Source organism: Nomia melanderi, chromosome 5 (assembly GCF_051020985.1).
Source record: "Nomia melanderi isolate GNS246 chromosome 5, iyNomMela1, whole genome shotgun sequence".
NCBI classification, from domain to species: Eukaryota; Metazoa; Arthropoda; class Insecta; order Hymenoptera; family Halictidae; genus Nomia; species Nomia melanderi.
The window spans coordinates 1,684,142-1,708,059 of record NC_135003.1 but is presented as its reverse complement, the minus strand read 5'-3'; the positions used below and the strand labels follow the sequence as shown (position 1 = coordinate 1,708,059).

Sequence of the window (23,918 nt, the reverse complement as noted above, 5' to 3'; positions counted from 1 at the left end):
CTTGTACCGGACGAAATTTGCGCCGGAGCAAAGGTGAGAGAAAAACGAGACGAAAACGACCGAATACCGGTCCGCGCGCGAGTGGAAAAGGTCGCTAGCGCGGCGAACGTGTGTGTGCAGGGAATGGGGGGGGGGGGGTGAAACGTAACGAGGAGGATCGTCGCGGTGAGAGCGCAAAAGGACGCTCGACGCGGACCACCTGAACAGAGATTCAAAAAGACGAAAAGAAAGAGCAGGATGGGAATGAACGAGAACGAAGAAAATAACACGAAGTTCCTTACGTAATCATGCCTGGCGTTTACTGTTCGCGAGGGCGCGCGCGCATGAAATTTAATCACTTATGCAAGATCGGTAATCGTTCGATTTTTTACGCATCACTTTATAAATTCCTTGGTCCCTGTGTCGGTCCTTTACCATCGACGATGACTCGTCCGCTTGGAATCGAACGACGTGCCAGAAGACGCAGTCGGAGATCGATACAATAAGAGGAAGAGGAACATGAAACGGCGAGCTAGCCGGAGAAAGAGGAACCGAGAACTGGCAGAAGGAATCTCGAGTGAGAGAGGAAACGAGAAAGAAAGAGAGAATTAAGGGGTACCGATACACGTTCGCTATCAATAATATGAGTATTTGTACGTTAGTTGAAACATAAAATACTCCTGTAATCTGATCAACAGCCTTTCATCAATACTATATTACAGATCTCGTGCAATTATGGCGCATACATCAAACTGTGTTGAATACTACGTGAACATTCTGTATGCGGTACCGTTCATAATTATGTAATTAGCCAATGGTTAGAATTTAATCAGATCTGTTTTATTACTTTAATGTACACTCTCAAGCCTTGCAGTCTTAAAAGTCGCATTTCTATTGTTAGCACTCTGTTAGAATTTACCATTTGCTATTTCTTTTATTTACAATATTTGTGTTGCGATTCACAACGCGTGTGTTTCAAGTACTCAGATATTCAGAGTTTAAATCATCTTCGTTAGTAAACGTTAGTTAGTAAAATAGTAGCCATGTCTTTATTGAACAGACTATACTAGCCTCTAACGTAATACAATAAATAAGATGCAATAATATATTGAACCAGAAATATATTTCATACGTTTTAGAGAAAACGCCTAAACTGCCTACGCATGTACGAAGTACAAAACATATGACTTGCAAAGTAAATTAAGTATTGTAACAAAACTTTCAAGTTCTCTGGAGTATTTTTAATAAAAAATATGAATTTCTCATCAATATCTAAAAATCTAGGGGAAAGGAAGGTAAAACGGTATGTATATATCAGGTAAAACGGGACAATACTGTTTTTCATAGACAAAGAGCCCGTATCGAATTGATATCACATGACATGGTTCTAAAAAGTTCATTTTTCGATTATAAACATTGGAAAGATATCCAGTGAAAAAGTTTTGATGTTATATAGATGTTTGAAACATTTTTTTTACCTTTCGATTAAATAATTGAAGAAGATAACTACAATACTGGATTCTACGTTTCTAGAATATTAGTAATATGTATTACTATTGTATAATATAAATTGCATTCATGCATAACTTAAATTGCCCATACAAAAACTAAGTTGCATTAAACAATTTACTTGTAACATATTTCATATTTCTCGAGAATGCATAAATGTTAACCAGTTAACTGCATTTGTCGAATATACACACCATCTTAAACTTCAAAATGATATTAATTCTTTCAACGATGAATTATTTATTTTCTCAGATAAACGTATAATTCTTCTTTGTTTTTCTTTAGTTTTTCGTTAGAATATATTGTAGGTGCGTTTTCCCTGCGTTTCACGAGTACACACTTCGTTGTTTAATTTTACTGCGTGCAGAATGACAGATTTTTCAAACTAAATTCTACAGTTAACGGTTTAACGCAGATACTTATAAATGACAAAATGTATACGTACCGACAGTCTACTCGCGAATCCGCTTGGCCAGCATCATCTAGTCGAGCCGAGGACGCTTAATATTACTGCATATTATGCAGATTCCGTAGTCTGGCTCCTCTTCGTCCTCTCCTCCCTGCAACGGTTTCACCCTGATTCTGCTCCTTCTTCTGTCCTTCCTTTTTTATCTTTCTCACGCACCATATCTTGTCCAACGAGCAGCCGATCGTGGACCACTTCGCACGCCGGATTAGTTAGTCGATTCTTTTTCCTTCGAGACAATATTGTTTCTGATACATGTATCAGGCAGGTCTTGGTTCGCAGGATCCTGTTACCTGAAGCGTATGCACTGACTAGTAACGTGCAAAACAGGATACCGTTCGTTTATGGTTAAAGTTTAATCCAATTAAACAATGATCTTAGTCAACGTCTGTTTGTTAGAAATTACTTTCTCACTTCTATTCTGTGAAAAGCCCCTGTTGGCAGAAAGTTATTTTACACTTATATTTGCTCTCTGTAAATTCATATCAATAAGAGTGTCATCTATTTTTTACTGTTTCAGCTGTCCACTTCAGAGTTAACTTCTGTGAATTTTTCTCGTACATTATAAATATTAAAATTCATTTCTAGATTATTTTGTCGTCATTTATTGACAGTTTTCGTAAATTTTGCGCTAAACATAGGAATATACCACAATATTATTTCACTAAAATAGATCACCCACTGTGATATTTACATATTTGTTATATAACAAATGACGGATAATTATGCTCCATATTTTACATATAATTATTAAAGAAGAAATTATCTGGCCCACTGATAATGATGAATCATAAAAGGCCGCCGACATCATTGAATACGTTTTAATATATTTAATTATCGATAAAAGTTCCATTCCGTGCTTGTAGTCGCAAGCGTAAATGGGTTAATGTCGGTGAACTCAGTTGAGAAAGTTTGGTAATTTCGGCACACCGTCGATACCGGTCCCAGACCGAATTGGACCGGTCCGACCAATCTCTACCCAGAAACGGGTTGCATAAAGCGGCGGGGTACGATGTCTGGCACGAAGTGTCACAATTAATCGTGCATATTATCATATCAGTTCTTTTTTTACAACCACACCTTAAATGAACACCAGGAATTTTAATATCGCGCACGCACGTTTCGTAATACTCGATTCGGGTGAGCTTAAATAATTATTTATAACTTACGAATTGTATATGTACCCTTAACTGCATGAAAAACACGTGAAAAAGTTAATTATTTAAGCTTCGCCTTCAAAATTCTTAACGGTAACTTTAGAAGGCCTGAGTCATCCAAGAGAAAATTGAATTCAATACTTTAGAAACGCAATTAACACACGTACTGCTGTTTATGTCATTTTCTTTATATACAGCTTACAATTTCATAATAATGGGTTATATGTTTAAATTATATAATGCTTGCTACTATACAGAGTGTCCTAGTTCATCGGGGAGACCTCTTGGCAGTGAGTTCTGTACATTCAAGCAATAGAAACATTCGTATAAACGTATGCCCTATTCGAGCTTGCATTTGAGTTATAGCGAGTTTCTATTTACATTCATAAGAGATTTTCAAAATGACCTGCTTGCATCTGAACACACACTGATGATCATACCAATGATACTAATAATAAAATGTTTATAAAATAGAAATACAAGGTTCTATAGCAGATATTCAGATCTATTAATAAGTAAATAGATGGAATTGAAATTATCTGTTATACTAATGTCAAATTTTGTATAACGCGGAAACAGAGTCGAATGGGACATATATTTACATGAACTTTTTTAAAGCCTTCCTGATTTGTTTTCTAACTAACTTTTATTCTGTTAATACACAAAGAGATTGAGCGTTGTAATAATAATTGAACAACTCTTTTATTACTGTTATTGTTTCTAATAATTTTTTTAAATCACCTTTCTTCATTATTTCTTGTATCTTAATTTTTCTTTGTGCACATGTTTCTGTGTGAATTTAACTTTTTCTTGGTACGATTTTGTCAACTATACATTTGATTCACTCTTCTACTACCTTTTTTATATAAGCAGCAGAAAATTTATTGCTTTGAAATTTCAACTAGTTTTGAACATTATTTTCCGCTTATTTGCTGTGACGTGTTGTGCGCCAATAACTTTTGCTTGGTAATTTCTTAACTCTATTTCCTAATAAAAATCGTACTATTCGTTTTATTTGTTCTACATTGTGTAAACATCCGATAGTAATGTCTAGATGTTATGTATTATACTTTCAGAAGCCACCAAATTTTATGTTATCTCGTTATTATTGATTCGGCAATAGAGGTTATTATAATCTATATGTTTGACAGACTGAAATAGTTGTCAAATAACCGTTTAAGATTGATAACGAAAATGTCAGTGTATGATTTCACAATTATTGCGCTTTTTCTGTAGATTCTCTTTGAACTAGAGCGCTCCGTCTTTCTAGGTATTAAATGAACTACCAGATACAGTACGTATAATAGCACACAGAATAAAGTTTAAAAGACACAAGAATCGAGAGTAATATCGTAATTATATAATATAAAACTATAATTTATGAAAGCAATAAATTTTACTTAAATATGTACCATGTATGACACGAAAGAAAATAACACATTGTTAAAAAAATAGCTGACATATGTTTATCATTGTGCAATAGTAATATTACGTAAAAAATTCGAGGCTTATCTTTGTCGGCTGGACACGTTAACTAAAATATAGGATCCAGTATATGAAAGAATCATGGTAAGCAATATAGTATTCGTGTCGCACAGAGTAACGAAATATCTCACAATAAATATTTTATCAATATTATAGGAAATATTTAAGATACAAGTTATTATTACTTGTATGTATTCGAATACCAATTAAAAATTTTCTGTTGTTTAACACTACTGTAGATGTGCATCATCATTCCAATAACTATTAACGTAACAGAACAAATCGCAAATGAGTATATAAAACGTTTTTCTCACAGTTGGGGATCACAGATTTATGGTCACAATAATTTCCTGCAAATATCTTTATCGTCTCCGATTTCCTGCTTACATCGTAAAGGGTAATTCCCCGATCGGATCTGTTGCTGCGTAAGCCAACCGTTTGGGGAATCGCTTGCTGGCTGAATATTTAGCAGGCGTTTAGACCTGCACAATTCGATGTAACTGGATACATTTCGGGTACCGTGGCTTTTTTCGTGATACGTCGACGTCATGCTGAACTTTTAAAATTGAGTTTTCAGAAAATAGATTAGAATTTCTGGATTCTAACAATTTGCAACTGTAACAGTAATTTGATTGACGATATTCGATTCCTGAGAGTTCAAATTAACCTTACGTATAAATATATAGTATTTTGATACTTGACTTTCGTTCCCAAGATTTTTAGATCGACGATGTAATTTTCTTGAACGTTAAGAATGTTCAGAACATGTTCGCGAACATTCGTACTTTTAGTCTGCGGATATGTGAAATATATAACAATATATTTTGTATTAGTTCCTTGATCAGAAATTCATAATTTCATAGTTTGGATCTTCATTATAATTTTAGTTACATAGTTTATAAAGCAAGGAATTGAATTTCAATTAGAAACTAATAGACTTTTAAACATTGATAGCTGGGGACAGTATTAATTAATTACGTTTCCTTTATATTCGTTAATTTCATTAAACTTAACTTAAAACAGTATTTTAAGTTGTTTCTCTTTATTAGTATTTGCAATTTGTAAAAATAAGTTTGCTAGAATATGGTTTACTAACACCTAATCAGTTTTGCGTAGGTAATGATTGTATTTCTATGTTACATAAGTGTAACACTTTGACTTTCACATTAAGTTCTTATAAATGAATCTAAATTTTATATTTACGATAAAATATATTATTTTGCCAGAAAACTATAATTGAAGCACTCGAAATATTTTCTTTAATTTTTTTATTCAAAATTACTTTGTTGTTTTGTGAATCATGAAAATTATCTTATTGTTAGATGTTTACAGAGTTTGTGTTAGTTTCATATGCCAAGGAAGCTGATATTACTACCAATTTTCGAAGTGGGTACAAAATTTGGCTAACGATCATTTTTCACATTTTTATTATAACTTTTGAATAAAATATTCTGCAACTTCTAGTTATGTAATACATTCCCAGAAAGTCTTATATAAAAAGACACTAAGAAAAAGAACAAAAAAATCTTTGCGATCTGAAAATCTAAGAATAAATTCTCAACAAAATATTTCAAGCTAGGTAGTTCTCCTACCGCCATTGTATTGTACTTAAAAAACATTCCAAACACAAACTGTACATTTTTATGCACAATTAAAATTTCCCAGAGCAATTTAAAGAATTAAAGATTCAGCGGAGACTGACTCGTTCTCTTAAGAATTTTAATAAATAGAACATAAAGTAACATCATCACATTCTTATAAAGATATCTTTAATTTATATTTCGCGCACTCGTATTTGCCATAAATGCAAGAAATGCTCAATCTGTTTACATAGCAACGTTAAAAAGATTGAATAGCATTCGATCTCCACACACAATGTCAAAAATTTCGAATTTATAATTTTAAACATCAATACCTGCGAGACTTTGCCATGGAAGCTGCCGCAGGTTATTGGTTGCGCCATAAACGGTGACGTATAGGTTACCCATCAAACCGTGGCAAAATTACAAGTATCGAATTCATTCCATTACCAGGGAACAACATCAGGTAAAGAACGTCCACAGTACAATTGAACCCCATAATGCCGCGGTCCGATAAGAGCAATATCACGTACGCCATGAACGCGCGCGTTGCCTGCCCATGTAAAGCATGTTTAACAATACTTTAATTCCGCACCGCCGACACGGCCATTGTTGGTTCACCTTTATCGTGCAAACGCCCGAGATCGCGATCTTATGGCGGGAGGAAGGCTGTTCTTAGGCGCTGCCGCGAGACAGGGAGAAATTAAAGCGGTCCATTCAATCCGTGCAATTTGCACAATAGTTTTTGCCCCCTTTCCAATAAATAGAGGAATCCAGGCAGTTCGACAACGGAATCGTTTTTCTGGCAAGGTACACGAAATTTGACCAACAAATTAAATATTGTATTATAACAAATAACAGAACATGTAACTGCAATTTTCTAGACAAACTAATTTTTATTTATTTATTTCATTGTTTCCTCATTTTACAGCGAAAAATTTCTTTTTTTCGAAATTCTGTTAATATAGTATGAATATCGGGTTAAGAAATAATATGTGATACACAAGAATGCGAGAAATTATAAATTACGTAATCATTGAAGCCTGAGCTGCGATCTATTCAAAAGTATATGTAAGTACATATTTCATTGCTTCAGGCTTCTGTAGTTCGACGATTTGAATCTTTACGAACGGACACTATTTTACTCGCTCATTATGACGTAAGAGACGTAGTATGATTTCTGTGTTTAATGTTGAATTGTCTTATTCTTAGAGCCTTTCGCTCAATAAAAAATTATTACTGGAATGTTGTGGTTCCTTTTATACCGTACTGCTCTTTCGTAAATAAATAAAAATATATATGAAATTTTATTATTAAATTACGGTGATATTATAGGTAATTAAAATTATTGTACCATCTGATACATTTTTTACATGACAATTATCTACTGTTAAACTTCAGAATTTTTATTATTCTTCAATTGTCATCCATGGAATTTTGATTAAAAATTTAATAATCAAGTCACTATAGTTACCTAAAACTCAACAGATATTCTCAAAGTATTATAGCAACTGCTCGGCAATTTTTGTGGTTCGCATATGATACACGGTGAAACATAAAAAGAACTCTCGAAAGGTTCAGCTTCCAGTAAATCTGGTCCAGAAAAAAGACTGTTTACAGGGTTTTACAGTAAATTTGACATCATAGGTCCAGGAACCTCAGTCGTAGCATAAATATTTGGACCTGCGGGTCTCGTAAACGTCCGCCATTCGCCGAAAACGGCTGGCAGATGCTGGAACTCGCTCCTCACGATTAGATTTACAAGATTACTTCAAAAGTTCTGGGGTATGAGAAATTGTGTCTCAAAGATACCACAGCATTTCTCGCGGATATGTTGCTTGAGATTTCACGGATATAAAGAGAATCTTGAAAATGAATATCTGTGACTGACGTTGCTCCCCCCTAAAACTTTCTATTTTCAACAAATGGATAATATGGCAATTCGTTTTTATTTTATAAAGGAACTTGTTTTCATTTCCTTTTTATATTTAAGTTTTCATTTGCGTAACAATAATTAATAGTAGAATCATTATCAATTAAAAGAACTCCATTTACGTATGTATGTATATGGTTAAATAAGTAAACGAAGCAAATAGATTTTAATTATACCAGTGACGTTGATAAATGAAAGACAAGAATTTAAATACTGCCAGGGAATGATCAATTAAATTCCCCATTCGTACTTCACAAATGTTTCAATTAAGTTAATCTTAGCGGAGATGCAGTACTTTTTCCAGACATTAAAGTGAACGTTTAAACAGTGATTTCATTGATGCAGATACAGATTCGTAACGCAGACTTCTAGCGGCAAGGACAGTCTGCTTAGCTTAAGTGGTGCACTTCGTTCACGATGTAGATTACCAGTCATAACACGTAACATAGTACTCACAATCAGTCTTCTCGTTTAATACGTCCTTTAGCACTGATCGAATATGCGAATATAATGTGTTACTATTCACAACTACACGTGAAACATTACTCCCACGCATTTGTAACGTAATAAAACAATTCGTTTTGAGTACTTTCAACTTCGAAATTTTATATATTGAATTCTCCAAATTAAAAAATTATATAAGTACTGCTCATAGAAAAGCAATAATTTTATGGTTATTCTATGAAAGAAGTATACATTATTTTTGCTTTCTTATTATCTAAGTTTTTTAATAAAAAATACTTAGATAAATACCAAATACATTCAAATAAACGAAGCAAATAGATTTTCACTTCTTCAAACCGAAGTGTTGTATTTTGAATTAACAGCATAGAATATTCTAAATATAGAGGTATTACTTATAGAGGTACATACTTAAGATTTAATGTACCCTTGAAATTTTAGTAACATTATTTTTCTAAAATTTTCAATGAAAAAATCAATTATTTTCAATCATAAGAAGAAATAAATTATTTCTGTATGGACACTATTCTTATGTGGGTATTGTAGCCGATTTTACAGTCAAAGATTTTATAAAATTATCATCTAAAAACTGCTTGATCTCTTATAATGACCTAACCAAAAGATCAGAAAAAAAGAGTCCTGTTCTTTTTAATAGAGAAAATGATACCATTACTACGTGGTTCCGACTAAATATTACACACTAATATTATACAGTAATAGAGACTTATAAAATTCTAGATATCATTTCTATTTCTAGGTTATTATATAATTCGGCCGCCAATAACCTCGTTAATGTAACTGTGAAACGAAACAAATTAAACAAGAAATTAATATTTCCGGAATCACCGACACGGAAAGTTTTGTACAGCTTCTTTTAAAGTTTCGCCAACTTCTAGTATGCTGTAAAATTGAGAAGCTGCTATTCTGGGGTATGCGGCTTTCGATTTGGCGATCTTCGCGACAAAGTGGGACATAATTCGCGACAGATTGTCCTATCGCGTAATCTCTCGTTCAAGCTGGCGCGTTACGTCATTCCGATGCCAGAAACCGAGCCGAGGCATCGCGACCATTACATATTTGGAAGATCGTTCTCAGTCGAGGTCAACAAGCGAAAATGAAAACCCTCGGATATAAGGCCAACAAAAGTATTTGGAATGAGTAACATGTAAACCGTGAATATTTGTGCGAAGTTCTGCTTTTTACAATATTTACTGTAAACTGGAATCACAGAGGAATTTGATTTATTGATTAATGGACATATAAAGTGAAAGAGGAAATAAAAACAATAATTAGTTTTTATGTTAAGAGAGATGTTTAGTAAATGAAATTGAATTAAAATTGACAATTTAGAACAAAAAACTAACTTTATTGCATCACATAAACTGTTGGTATTAATATTAATTATACAGATTATACAGTATAAAATACTGTAAAATAAATACTAAAATAGATACCATTAAATTATGTTTCAATATAAATTTTATTATTTTGCCCATGTAAGAAGAAGGGAATTAAATATTAGTCACCTGAAAAGTTTATTTACTATTAATTCGTAGAGAAAATAAATGTTTTACTTTCTTTAAACAATAAATTCTATTATAAATATTTGTACAATTTTGTGTACACACAATATAAAAATTAATGTTTATTTTTCTAATATAGATATATAATATTTAATTTTACATGCTATTGCAAACAACGCAAGTAATGTTCTATTTGAAACAAGTGCAGTATTTGTTAATCCATAATTATACCAATGAATAACCAGTTAGTACTTCTTCCCAATACTAACACTATATCTATAGGTTAAAGTTAAAATATCTTCTCAATTTTAGCTAAATAAAATAGCGTAACATAAGCTTTATATTCTTCTAGAAATGTATAAAAAGTTAATAAAAGTTAGTGAACTGCATCAATAGATTTAATCCTGTAAGTAATGATTTTGTCGAAAATTAGGCGACTGTCATACGTAGACATGATTTAAAGACATCTTCATAATGCGTTATGCAATTACTTCTTATTAATTGTATTTTTCGAAATTTGAAAGCTCAGATCATTAAACCAATTTGAATTAAATTCGAAATTTCCATTTACCTTTAGTTTGTTAAATGGAAATCGACTCTTCTTTGTAACAAAAGTTGTAGGAAGCTTTAAAGCAATTGAATCTGTACACTGAAATCTAACTAATGCTTTAGTTATTGTTATTATTTATAAAACTCCTAACATAACAGTAAATAAATTAGTATCGCTGCGTAATTTTTTAATCATAGCTATAATGACGATTCTACATCCATGAACATAATAGTGGTTTATAAAGAATTAAAAGTATTCTTTAAAGAATTATCCTCGCAAGAAAATCAGTTTTTTTTTCTAACGAATCACAGAACATTGGTCTTCACTCCTCCATTAATATACGCAGGTCAAATCGAATCAATTTCAGAAGTTATTGAAGCGAATATACGAGGATTCGAAATATCCTGCGGATCTCCGTGGCTTTGTAAAATTCCAAAGTGACGAGGATACCTTGACACGTGATTGGAAACAAGGTGACTTGTCACAACCAATCGCGTAGGAGGCACTAAACTGATGCATTAATGCAAGAATGACCTTGATTCTGCGTAATCCTCGATCGTGGGCGGATGCAGAAGTGCAGATTCACTTTTTCTTCGCTTACATGAATCCTTGTTGTTAAAATGTGAAACGATTCTTCTGGAATTACCGGGCTTCTGTTTAAAAAGGAACGTCCCGTGAACCGGTTTCATAAACGTTTAGTTGAGGAACTCCATCGCAAATATTTTAGCGAGCCGTCTTAAATGATTCTACATCACCCTCCTACTGAAACGGTCATAAAGAAAGAAAAAACAGATTTTAATGTTGTTTCGCGATGATGTAACCGTAACTGCTTCCTCTCGAATATTTTTAGACCTCGTGTAACTTCTACGTTAAATTCATGGAAAAATAAGCCATTTAAAGTTTAAAGTAAAATTATTTTGTATAAAACAATAATAAAAAGACTAACTAGGATTGACAGAAATAAATAGTATAAAAGAGAGTGTTTCTTATAACTCAGTGGTGTTAACCAAAAGATAATGATGAAAATAAATAAAAAATAGGGAATATCAATTTCTTATTTGGAACCTCGTTTTTGAGAAAATCAAACGTGAATATTTGTCGCGCATACGTGCAATTGGCTAACCCCTGACCAAATATGAATCGTAAAGTCAACAAAGGTTGTTCTACACGTGAAGTAAGTGAAGAGTGTAGAATATAACTTTTTTTATTTCTGTCTTGGCTTGCAAGAGAATCAAATCTCAACATTTTCTGTCGATAATTACCCGAATACAAGTAAAATAAGATACCGTGTGTACTGTCACCTTGAAAGAAATTTTCAATATGAACATATAAACAAATAAATGTTTAAAAATGTATTATGTGCAGAATAATATGATATAATATAATAGTGTTATTACCATATAGACTTTAAGATCGATTTGTGTATTAGTACATTATGTGACCTACATTTCGTTAGAGTCTATGAGATAGAAGAAGATTACTATAGCAGCTTTTACCATCTCACTTTTTATTTAATTAAACAAGTTCCCACGATTTTATGAAACGATTTTATACTTGCTATAAATGTTTATAATTGGAGAGACAATTTATTCAATGAACGTCGAGTAAATAATGAAATACTTTTGATTATTAATGTATCTTCATACCCAAAATCCTTCATGCATTTCAATTTCAATAATTAACACCCATTTCATTCTAATTCTTAATTACAAAAGAATAAAAAGACTTTAGGGTATCGAACTTTAAACTAAAGGAAGTTACTAATTTCAATGAGACATCAAGTAAATGAAACATCGGCACGGAATGTTCTAAAACGCTGCTAAGGTTAACGCCCTAAATCTGTGAATTCGACTCACAATAAACAGAGGAACACCTGAATAACCAACGCGAATAACCCCACGGGACATAAACGGAGCTGCTCCACTTTTTAGTACGAGAAATATTTTGTAATGTATTCGAATCACGTATGGAAAAGACGCCTGAACGAGAGATATCATGTCGAAGAAGGATGAAAGAACTAAAAAGAAAGAGACCACGTCTCGTGTGTGCACACGACGACGGGGTTTCCTCGAAAAGCTGGACGCTGGTCGCTCTTCGAGTCTCGTTGACATAAGCAGAACAACTTTCATCCTGCGGGACACACGTGAAGATATACACGCGATTCTCATTCTGTCTCAGCTTTCGTATTATTCAAATAGCTAACGTCCATCGAAATACAATGACGTAATACATTCATAGATTAACACCCTTACTTCCGAAACTTATAACGGGATAACAAAAATTCTTAGTATAACTTAAATGTTAGAGTAATTTTGGATACTCTAGTTCGCACTTCGATTTTTCTTTTCTTGTGAGTCTATGCCGTATCGATTATTTGTGATTATTAGCAGCAACTTTTATACTTGATCTTGTTCATTAACCTTTTCAGTATTTAGTCCATACGTCGTACGTCCAAGCCAAATTCTACTGATATGTTTAACAAGTTGAATGTCGCACGATTTCATAAAGCAAAATACACAAAATGGAAAAAAATTATTATTAAACATTTGATTGAATTGCACGATTATTATTGTATATTCATCAAACTGAATTTCGCAGCATTAGGAAGCATTATTTATAATATAGAAATATTTTCAAATAATCATTGTTTATTTGAATGAACTATACTAATTCGATTTGGTTGAGGGTCGCCGGCGACCATCATGGCATTCAACGTGTTAGTTCGTATATTACAAGGATAAGCTGAAATCTTTTGAAATATTTTTGTTTATTCGTCCAAAAAGGTTAGTGCGTATGTCGTACTAGTAAAATAAAGTGGACTAAAGCGTTTATTCTATGTGTTGCTTCGAGTATTCTCCCCTTTTAGTTGACTGTGAAAAGGATAAACTTGTTTGTTTTATAAATTCGCAGTCACATTAAATTTGTTGGAGTGACAATCCTTTTATCCTAATGTTTTATCCCAATAACATAAACAATTCATCTTTATCTTCAATATTTCCGACAATGTTATTACATGTTCATTTGTAAGAAGACTGTTACAAGAAACATATTCTGATGAATTTCCTGTATATTAAATAATTACGTAGAAACCTTACGTATTCGATTCTCGCAAAGGAAGTTAAGAAACTCAAAAATTCATAAAATGATGTAATGCTCTAAAGAAATAGAATAATGTATCCAGAATGCAAACCTATTTTTTGTTCATGTCGTAGTGTAGATTTAGAGGAGATTTTAGCCCATACGAAGAATACAATAGTTATCAATCAATTTTTTTCTTATGTAGACAGTATTATCAAATTATTAAATTTAAAGTCTGTTTTGGTGGTCTCCGTTAATGAAGTGGCGAAACAAGCAATATCTAGTAATATATTGCTATATCATAAATTGCTATTCACATAAATTATATTGATTTACGTAAGACAATACCCACTTACAGTTCCATGCCAGATGGAAAACTCATCAAAATTATTTCGCAATGTATAAGTATGTTAACAGAACATGTACACATGCGAATGTATATTGTTATTATTAGATTAATTAAAGAAAATTCATTTTAATTAAATTTATTCTACCTAAGTAGGTACTCTTTATGACTAAAATAACAGAGTTACAAAATTATGAAATTTTCTATGATACGCGTCTAGATATTCACTTTAGAATCATGCATATTGTAAAAGATTTTGAAATCTGACGGACCAAACCGTATGTGAGAGTTCACCATTACATTTTAATTAGTTCATTTCATGAACGCAAGCTGTCATTTTTCACATAGAAGATTACATTATCTAAAAATACCCGGAAGAATTTATACATTCGTAGTTTAAGCAAATTTAAAAACTGAAAGACACCTCGTCCTCTTTCTTAGAAGACCTAACAGTATTACCTATTAGTCTTCCGTCAATTTAATTACGATAATTGAAAGTATGAGAATAATTTATTTGTTTTATCGAATGGAGATATACTATATATTACGTAAAAATGTGCATGCATTTAAACAAAATAAAATATAAAAGTAATATCCACTGGAATGGTGAATGATGTGAAATAAATTTCAAAAGAACCGATAAACATTTTTTAATCTATGTGTTCCGTTTATTTGTTTTAGATCTGCAGAGACTCGTACAGATGCAATTGCACGGGAATAAAAGGTATGCCGGGCTTTCCGGGAATCTCTGGACCACAGGGACCGGAAGGGCTTCCGGGAGACATTGGACCTGACGGACCCCCAGGACCAACGGGTGAGAAAGGTGCTGGCGGAGAATATGGCGGTACCGGAGAAAAGGGCTACAGGGTAAGTCGACCATTTCCATGTAACATTAATTTATTAAACGTGAGGGCAATCGTCTCTCTGTCGTTTTAATTATTAAGTTCAATTATTAGTAAATTCCAATTTCCTTTCTCTACATTACTTATATTGACATAAAATAGTTTACAATTGATGTTATTCTATTACATATATATTTATACGCTACTATAACTACTAATTCTTATCAAATTTATTTAATTCGATAAAAATTCGTAGTCAATCGTTACACAGCCATTTTTCTATGTTCACAGAAAATATTATATATGAATTAATTTAATAATTGCAAAAATAAATTCAATTCAAATCCTCGGTAAAAGTGCTTATGATCGATCACATATTTACTATTTTTATATAGATATATTAGTAAATATGTTCTATTTATTTATACTGAATTTGAATGTTCCATGAGATTATGTACATTAGAGTACCCTTATAGTTGAAATTTAAAAGTGTGCGTATAAAAAGGAAAAGTTACCTTCATTGTATTTTTAATTCTCCAAACTCCTTTATTTTTTAATAATAACGTAAAAATTAAAGTGTTTAAAACAAATGTGATTGGAATTGGAGAAAATTAATTAACTAATTATTAATTTATTTTAATCAACAATTCATGTATATCTTAAAAATATCTGATGAGAAGAGAATTTCCAATGAAAATAAACATTAGTATTAAAATATAAAATTAAATTTAGTTCCCAATTGCACATATGTTTAAGATTATAATATCTAATAAAAATTTTACGATTATTCAGTCACACGTTTTTTTTAATCAAGAAACCAAATAGTAATGTTGCCATCACGGAAAAAGCTGTATGATGACACGAATACAGTAAAAATGTTTAGATAGTGACGTAATTGCACCATCAAATCGTTGATGGAAAACACAGATGAATTTCTTTTATTGCTGTGACTCCAGCTCAACATCGTGGGTGTAGTAATAAAAAGTAAAATTTAACGAAGTTACGCAAATCGCACCATGGCAGCTGTGTTTTAACTGATTTCATACTTTAGAGTCATCTTAGTTGTGATCACATAAAACCTTTGTAGCTTTATGTCTCCTCGTAAATTTCATGTTTAAAATTGCTGTCTATATTAGAACAACGAAGCAAAATAACGCCATAACAGTATTTACTTTAAATATAGAAGATGGCTATTGTTTGATAATAAAAATGGACTAATACAATAATATATAATTGAAGATTTTTATATAATATATTGAATAATATATTGAATAATATATTCAATAATATATTCATTATGCAAAATGAAAGCTTTAAACATTTTGACATGATATTACAATTGTTATTGATAAAAATATTATTTTATAAATATTGCGAGAAATATTGCTATTACGTTCTTCAATTACATTTATTTAATCTTTCTCAATCGAGTCGCATTTTTACATATTTAAAAATGCTTTTCTATTTAAGAAAAATAAGGCAAAGTTGTAATTAATGTACGGATATTTCTTTTTTAACACTTACATTTCTATCGTGCACAACTGAATTAAGACTCGTGGTAGCGTTGAAATACATTCAATAAAATATTAAATATTAAACAAAATTGCCGAGTCCACAGATAGGGTAGGAAAGATTACACAGAAGGAACAGTACGAAAAGAATTTCTAAATTTTTGTTCAAAGGCCTTTGTACAGAATGGATTAATTAAAATGCTGTAAATTATTTTCCTCAAAATCACTGTCGATGCTAACTTCATTCATTTTAATTAAAGGCGTCAAGAAAGCTGATCATTTGGTATACTTACCTTTAAAATACAATAAACTATGCATTGTTTCATTTAGATAACTTTTATTGAACTAAACGACATCTGCTTGAAGTATTTATTTTTATCCTGCATAATTAAGAGTCATGACGTAAAATTCAATGTAATTCGAAATACATTTATGGGGTAGGCTAATTTAATTTAAAGTGCTTTTAAAAATAAGTGGAAATCACACACACATATCTTTTCTCGTGTCTGTTTACAAGCAGAGTTTTCTAGTTACATACTTTGTAATAGGAAAATGATTTGGAAAATATTCCACTGCTCATGAAAAGAAATGGTTTCACCATGTTAACACCCTGATACACTTTACTGCTAATATACGTAAGATATTAGAAAGGAAATTGGAGAATAAATAGATTGAACGTGACGGTTTCGTTTTATAGCTACTTCGATCTTCAGATTTATCCCCGGTATATTTCTTTTTATGAGTTTATCCTTCTATAATAAGGCAAGTTATGAAAATAGGAATTACGTATTATCTGTGTATCGGTTACTACATTAGTCTTATTAAATGTTCGATATACTGTTTTTGAAGAACTTAACAAGCGCTTAAAAGTTGGATTAATATTATATATATTTTTCATATCTCAGTGAAATTCTTCTTGACAAAAATATTCATCATCATAACTCTTTAGCTATGCCGAATAAAAAAATACTCCATTCCAAATAAAAAAAGAAGAATACTTCTTTCATCTCTTTATTGGCAGTAATTCTGGAAAAATGTGTTGCACGCGGCATTTAATTCTGTTACAACCTTCACATAAATTAATACATATTTTCTCGTACTCTTCCCACGCTCAGAAATGTCTCTGCAAAAATAAAAACGCGACTAAATTGAAGGAAGCTGAACAAATGCAATGATTCTAGAAAATGGAAATGAGATACGGTAAAAGAAACCGGTAAATGCAATAGAATTAATTAAAAACTTTAAATCGTTACCTACTGCAATTTTGGCAAAAAATGTCAAATACTTTATTTGGGCTACCCTATATACATTTAGCATTCGTATCTATAAAATTTATTAAGACAAATGCTTGGAAGAGCAATGGTATTACGTTATTCAGTAAGTACCATAATTATATAGTTAAAATATAAGAGATCTGTATTATTTAATCAAAAGTACGACAAGTCTAATTCTGGATTTAATCAAACGAAACCAGTCGGCTTGGTATGACGCGATCTCGACGTGGTGCATTCGAACAGCTAATGAGGGCATCAGATTCGTGTTCTTTTTCTTCGTCTCCTCGATGCAATTACCCAACGATAACGTATACAAGAATCGAAAAAAAGAACAAATTGAAAAAACAGTGCCATGGCGTCACCGGTCAGAAGCAGAACGTTTCCAAATGCGGAGGAAGATGAAGAGAAGTCCGGACGAGAGAGAATTACCAACGGACTCCCACGAAGCCCGCCCGCATTCAGCGTTCTCGCGCCGAACTACCGCGAATCCGTTCTTTCGTAACTCGTTCCAGCCCTTCGCTGATGCGAGGTGACGTGACGTGACGCGACGCGACACGGGAATGATGATCTTCGATGAATAACTCTGATTACTTTATCAAATGATTTGCTTCTTCCCAACCATGTTAACACTAAAACTACCGGGCAGTTCAATTGACTTTTTAAAATTTCGCTATAGAAACTCCATGAGTGCATCTGTTCAGACTTTAATTGATTTACAATTCAATTTGCGTGGTGCTAAGTGAATTTCTTTAATAATATCTCAAAGAAACATTTGTTACCTTTCTAATTGCAAAAAGAAGACATCAGGCATGGGTCATTTGACCCGTTTGGTAGTTTTAGTGTTAAACTGAAACGCTATTTAATAATTTATAAACGTGGATCTGATATATTTGAATTAGCTAAAACTCACAGGAATCAAGGGAACTTCGTTGAGCAAACGATTTTGTTGTTCATGTGATTGAATTAATTGTGTTGGGCATATTTTTTATACGGCTACAAAGAATAGGTAGTTTTTTCTGTTTTTCATTTTTACTCACTACATCTTTATTTAAATTATTTCCCAAGATACACAATTATTTTAGTAACTTATATCGCATCAGATGTAAGTGTCTTATCTATTATTTTACCGTCATATTTGTTGGAGATATTGCAGTCACATCATTACAGTTTGAAATTGAGTATTTTAAAAGCCAGACATAGAGGAAAAGTTAAAGAAAAAGGAAGAAAAGATGGAAAACAGTCGAAAAAAAAGAAGAAAAATATACAAGAAATGAAGCAGCAAAACAAATTAAATTGAGGAAGCGGAGGAGAACAAAGTTATTAGAGAAATACAATAAAAAGAGATAGAGCGAAAAATGTGGAAAGAAAACTTAAATATTGCATTATGTAAGATACGTTTAAGTAAAATATATTAGAAACTTGTATGTAAGAAACATGTTATAATACAATACAATTATGTGACACGGTGTTTTTTTCCATAAAGTGGAACGTATCGTCTTTCATGTTATATTATTAAAATCATTTACAGTGCTCCGTATTACTAATTTATGACATTCAAAATATGAAATATTTAAAGACCAGAACTGACCTTAAACATGACTAGAATCAGAGTGTAAATGACTAAAAACGCTGAGATACGAATTCTTTGCCATTTCTCAATTTTTCTAACATTTAATCATTTTCTTGATTAACATTAAAACTACCGAACAATTGAAGTGGCTTATTTCAATTTTTATAAACATTAGAACAATACGTATCTTGAGATTCGAAAGGCCTTCTAGTCTTATACCTATACAAATACACAAATCTAATTTAAAGTCATTAACAAAAACGGCTTCATAATTTAAATACTTGCAAAATAAAAATTCTGAAGTGTGTCAGTTTGACCCGTCCGGTGGTTTTAGTGTTAAAAATACACTTCATGTAACTTCTACTTGTAAATAAGTTTAGTGAAACTGAAAAAACTCGTTACAGTAACTACTAAATGTGTCATAGTAAATCGTTACGAATTACAGCAAAGTGATTGGTATTAAAATATAATACGATGCAACAATAATACGTGTTAGTGCGTTGGAAACCACTCGAAGGGCGTGTAATTACACAAACGCAACATGTTTCGCTTTGAAATCGTTCGAATGGCACGGGACCGCACAACAGCGAAAAAATTCTCGCCGGAACACGCTGGAAACACAGAGCTATCTCGCCAGTTAAAATGCAACACTTCCAAATGCGATTACATAAAATAAGATTACATAAAAGCTAAACGAGGTTACCAGGAGAAGAGAGGATGCAGTAACGAGGTGATAAGAAACTTTATCGAAACGATGCGAAATGATGTTAAGAGCTCGCCGCTTGACGACTGCGCGGTCAACTCCCTTAATGAACGTCTATCAGTTCGCGACCAGATAAGAGTTTACGAGGGCGTTTTTTTCATTTCTCTTTTTCCACGACACTTACGGATTGCATCTTTATATCAGGTCGCCGGCGGGGTCCAAACGAGTCGCGGAGATGACGTCATGGCTCTTTCTGGTACCGCTGCATCGAGCGACCTTTTGAGACCGCTGCGGCGTTGCCAGTACATGTAACCGATTTTCTTCAAGCCCCAACCTTTTTTTTCCCTCGGTTTTAAAACATGCCACAGTGATGATGAATGATGGTACCGACTTGATCTGAACTGTACACGAGAGTTAAAAGGATCTGCTGCACTCCAATAAAACCTCTACTTGATGCCCAACTTTTTTGTAGAACGGATAATGTTTATTCAAATTAACGATTATGATAAAGTTATTCATACTAAACTAGTTCCAGAAGTTTTTAAGCCAATTTGATTTAAATCAGTTTATTCGTGAGCTTGTTTGTCTACAAGTTAAAATATGATTTTGAAAACTGCTAACCAGTTCTTTAACATTATGTACTGATTCAGAATATGTACATTGCTAAGATGGAAAAAGATTTTTCGGTTTATGTATCACTTACTAACAGCATTGCCTTTTTTAATAAGTAACGATAACTGGAAATTTTCAATAATTTTATACAGGGTGAATCACGCAACCGTTACAAGGCATACCTTTTTTTGTTTAACGTTAGAACAGAACGTTGTAGGACAAAAATGAATGGAATAACGTTCTGCATTTATTCACGGTGACAAACTTTCGTACGTGCAATAGTGCACGTACATTCGGAAGTTGCACTATTTTTTAAAATTGAAACCGACCTCTTTCGTTTAATGAGTCGAATTTTTCCTTCATTCTGCGTAAAAAAGTAATGGTGTAACATGGTCGACAAACGATTATTTCACGAGTTATTTTGAAAAAATATCTTCATTAGAAAAAGTGCTCAAAGGTTTGTTCATCATACTCCAGACATTTAATACAACGTTTTTTAATAGTTTTCAAAATGGCATTAAGTTCATCTTTTATTATCATTTTGCAAGCTGCTGGTAGTTGTACTTTTATGTCTTCCACAAAATTCAAGAAGCGTGAATATAGTTTATTCTTCAAGAAATCCTGCAGAAAGAAATGACATATGATTCAAATCAGGTGAACCGTTATAAAAACTGTTTGCTAAAGCAACAGAGAAGCAACATTAGAAGTATTTGCATAATACGTAGCTTCTTAATGAAGTGTCGAACATTTCCTTCAATATAATGATATTTTGTTCAAATATTTTGCGAAATGATCATTTTACAACCATACTTTTTTCAAGTATTTTGATTTATATGATTCAACTCATGCAGAAAGAAAAATAGATTTCAATTTTTTAAAATAGTGTAACCGTCGAATACACATGTATTATAGCAGTTTCATGAAAAAACTATGACTGTGGATATTTGCAAAATGTTATGCCATTCATTTTTGTCCCGCAACATTTCTTTCATAAATATTCATTCAATTTCTTTCTAGACGTATATCACTTAACACTATTAGTGAATTATTGGCTATGTTACAGTTAAATAGATAACAGACTGTAAATCGGTTTGTAGAAATTTCGAATATTATTCGAGTAATTATATAAAACAAACTTGTTACATTTAAAATGACGTTTAAAGTCGATACGTTGCTATATCTGTAAATAGCAATGTAATTAAAATTTTGTGTACTTGTCGAAGACGATAAATGTCGAATGGTTTCAAGACATTATTTTTATATTGTTTACTATAACACGCAACTGTCAGTTACAATTTATATTACTTCAATTGATGGACGTGTTCGTGACTTTGTGATCAATGTTTCTTATAGTGTTCAAAGATTCATAGCCTTCGTATTGACTACAAATTCAATGACATTTGTAAACAACCGGACAAGGATTCTGTATTTTTTAGGGAATTGGACACAATCGACTGGCTAACAATTTACATTTGTATTGTTGTTCTTCTCATTCCGCTAGTGCGCGTTTCACCCACGATTCTGGAGAGTTTGGACGTACGAGTTCACGCAAGTCCTCCTACGCTCGATCTTAAATCGAAGCTATTTTGATATAGTTACGTACGCGGATTCAGAATAATCAGATGGTTTTATGAGACATTGGAATTGTTATACTTCATTGTAAATTCATTGCGGTTGGCGAGACATTCCCATGTTACCTGGAACTCGAGAAATGAGATGATTTAATAAGTACTAACTCGATAATTAATACTGTTATAGAGTCGCCAATACATGCAGTGTGATTCTGAGAAATCTTTTTATAAACTTGATAGAAACGTTAGAAAAACGTATTAGCATTTGCTAGATCATTTCACAGCTAATGTTGATTGGAAAATAAAGTTTTAATGTAAGAAATTGTAAGAGATTTTAACTTTCAATCACTGATATCTTCATAATTTGATTGAAATACTTTCTTTTTAAAGTAACTCTTTCCTTGTGCTTTTACGTTATGCAGTCACACTAAAATATAAAGTAAGTAAATGAAAACAACATTATTCATTACTTATCTGTAACTTCTATTTAAAGTTTTTAGCAAACATACTATTGTAACACAAAGAAACATTCACGAAATACAATGAACTTACGAAAGGAAAATATTTATTAATCTAGAAGTTGAACGAAACTATTAACAAGACTTGAAGAACGACTGTTATTTTCTAAATAATTTTTATTACAGTTTAATATTTGTTTTCTGATATGTCTACGTTCTTCTTTCTATGACTTTTCTTTTTAAAAATTAAACCATAATTAACGGTAAACAAAATTGATTTCATTGAAACTTGAGTATCAAACTAAAATTACAATTGTTCTTGGAAACCTGATACTATATTTCATGGTAGGGTTATCAAATGTTGAAATAACTGCAAATAAACACATGGTGGTACGGATATTAATGATTCACATTGACTCCTTTTACTTCAAATTTTGTTAATATTAAATTCATTTAATTGTGTAATAATTGGTAGAAAAAAAGTAATACAACTAATTAAAAATTATTATTATCAAAGTACCACTCTCTCATAATTTTATTTGAAGTATGGAAGTAAATAGAATTTGTATTTTATTTAAAGAATATATTTCATAAAATCACGAGAAAAAGTATATTTAAATTTTAAAAATATAAATAATATTTTTGTAGTCAATAAATGGAATTTCATTAAAATTATTAGAATATGAAGGTTTCTTTCCTTCGCCGCATGAAGCTGTTTGTTCGTGTAATATATAAAATTCACACAATGAATAGACACGTTTGTCCTTTTCTTGCGTAAGCTAAATTTGTTCAAATATGTATTCTCAGTGAACACATATTGCCATCACCACCATTCCTTTGCGTAGCATAGAGAGTATTCGTTTGTTACTTCAGTGTCACAAATTTTTGCATACATATTTAAGTGCATATTCTTGAAAATAAGTGTTTGAAAATAATTTGTTATTTGTTTTTGCTTATGTTCCCAATATTTTAGTTCCTTTTCTTTAAAATATGCAATAGCATTAGTTACAATTAATTCATTAAGTAATGATCAACCAAGATACATTTTAAAATGCAAACTTTCTTAGTGCTTTGCAATGATTCATATCAGCGATTGAAAACATTTAGAAATACTGACTTTTGCGTTAAAAGATCCACGAGTTTTGTAATGTAAAAATAAAAAAACCGAAACAATATTTCTCAGAGAAAGGAAACCGTCACAGTCCTTCCAACAATTAAAAATATGAAGACCATTAAATGTTCAGTCAAACATTGATTTGTTTTAATTCTTAAAAAACGATAAAAATTAAATTATGTCGACGTAGAATTA

At 31.8% G+C, this 23,918-nt stretch overlaps 1 protein-coding gene across 1 annotated transcript in view; it reads left to right on the top strand.

The window, feature by feature from the left end:
- The window catches only part of LOC116424750 (uncharacterized), a 119,183-nt gene that overhangs the window by 34,763 nt on the left and 60,502 nt on the right, over positions 1-23,918 (top strand). Inside the window, exon 2 of the mRNA XM_076368040.1 lies at positions 14,750-14,935. Coding sequence (XP_076224155.1) covers positions 14,750-14,935 — 186 coding nt within the window. The remainder of the gene's footprint in view (positions 1-14,749; positions 14,936-23,918) is intronic.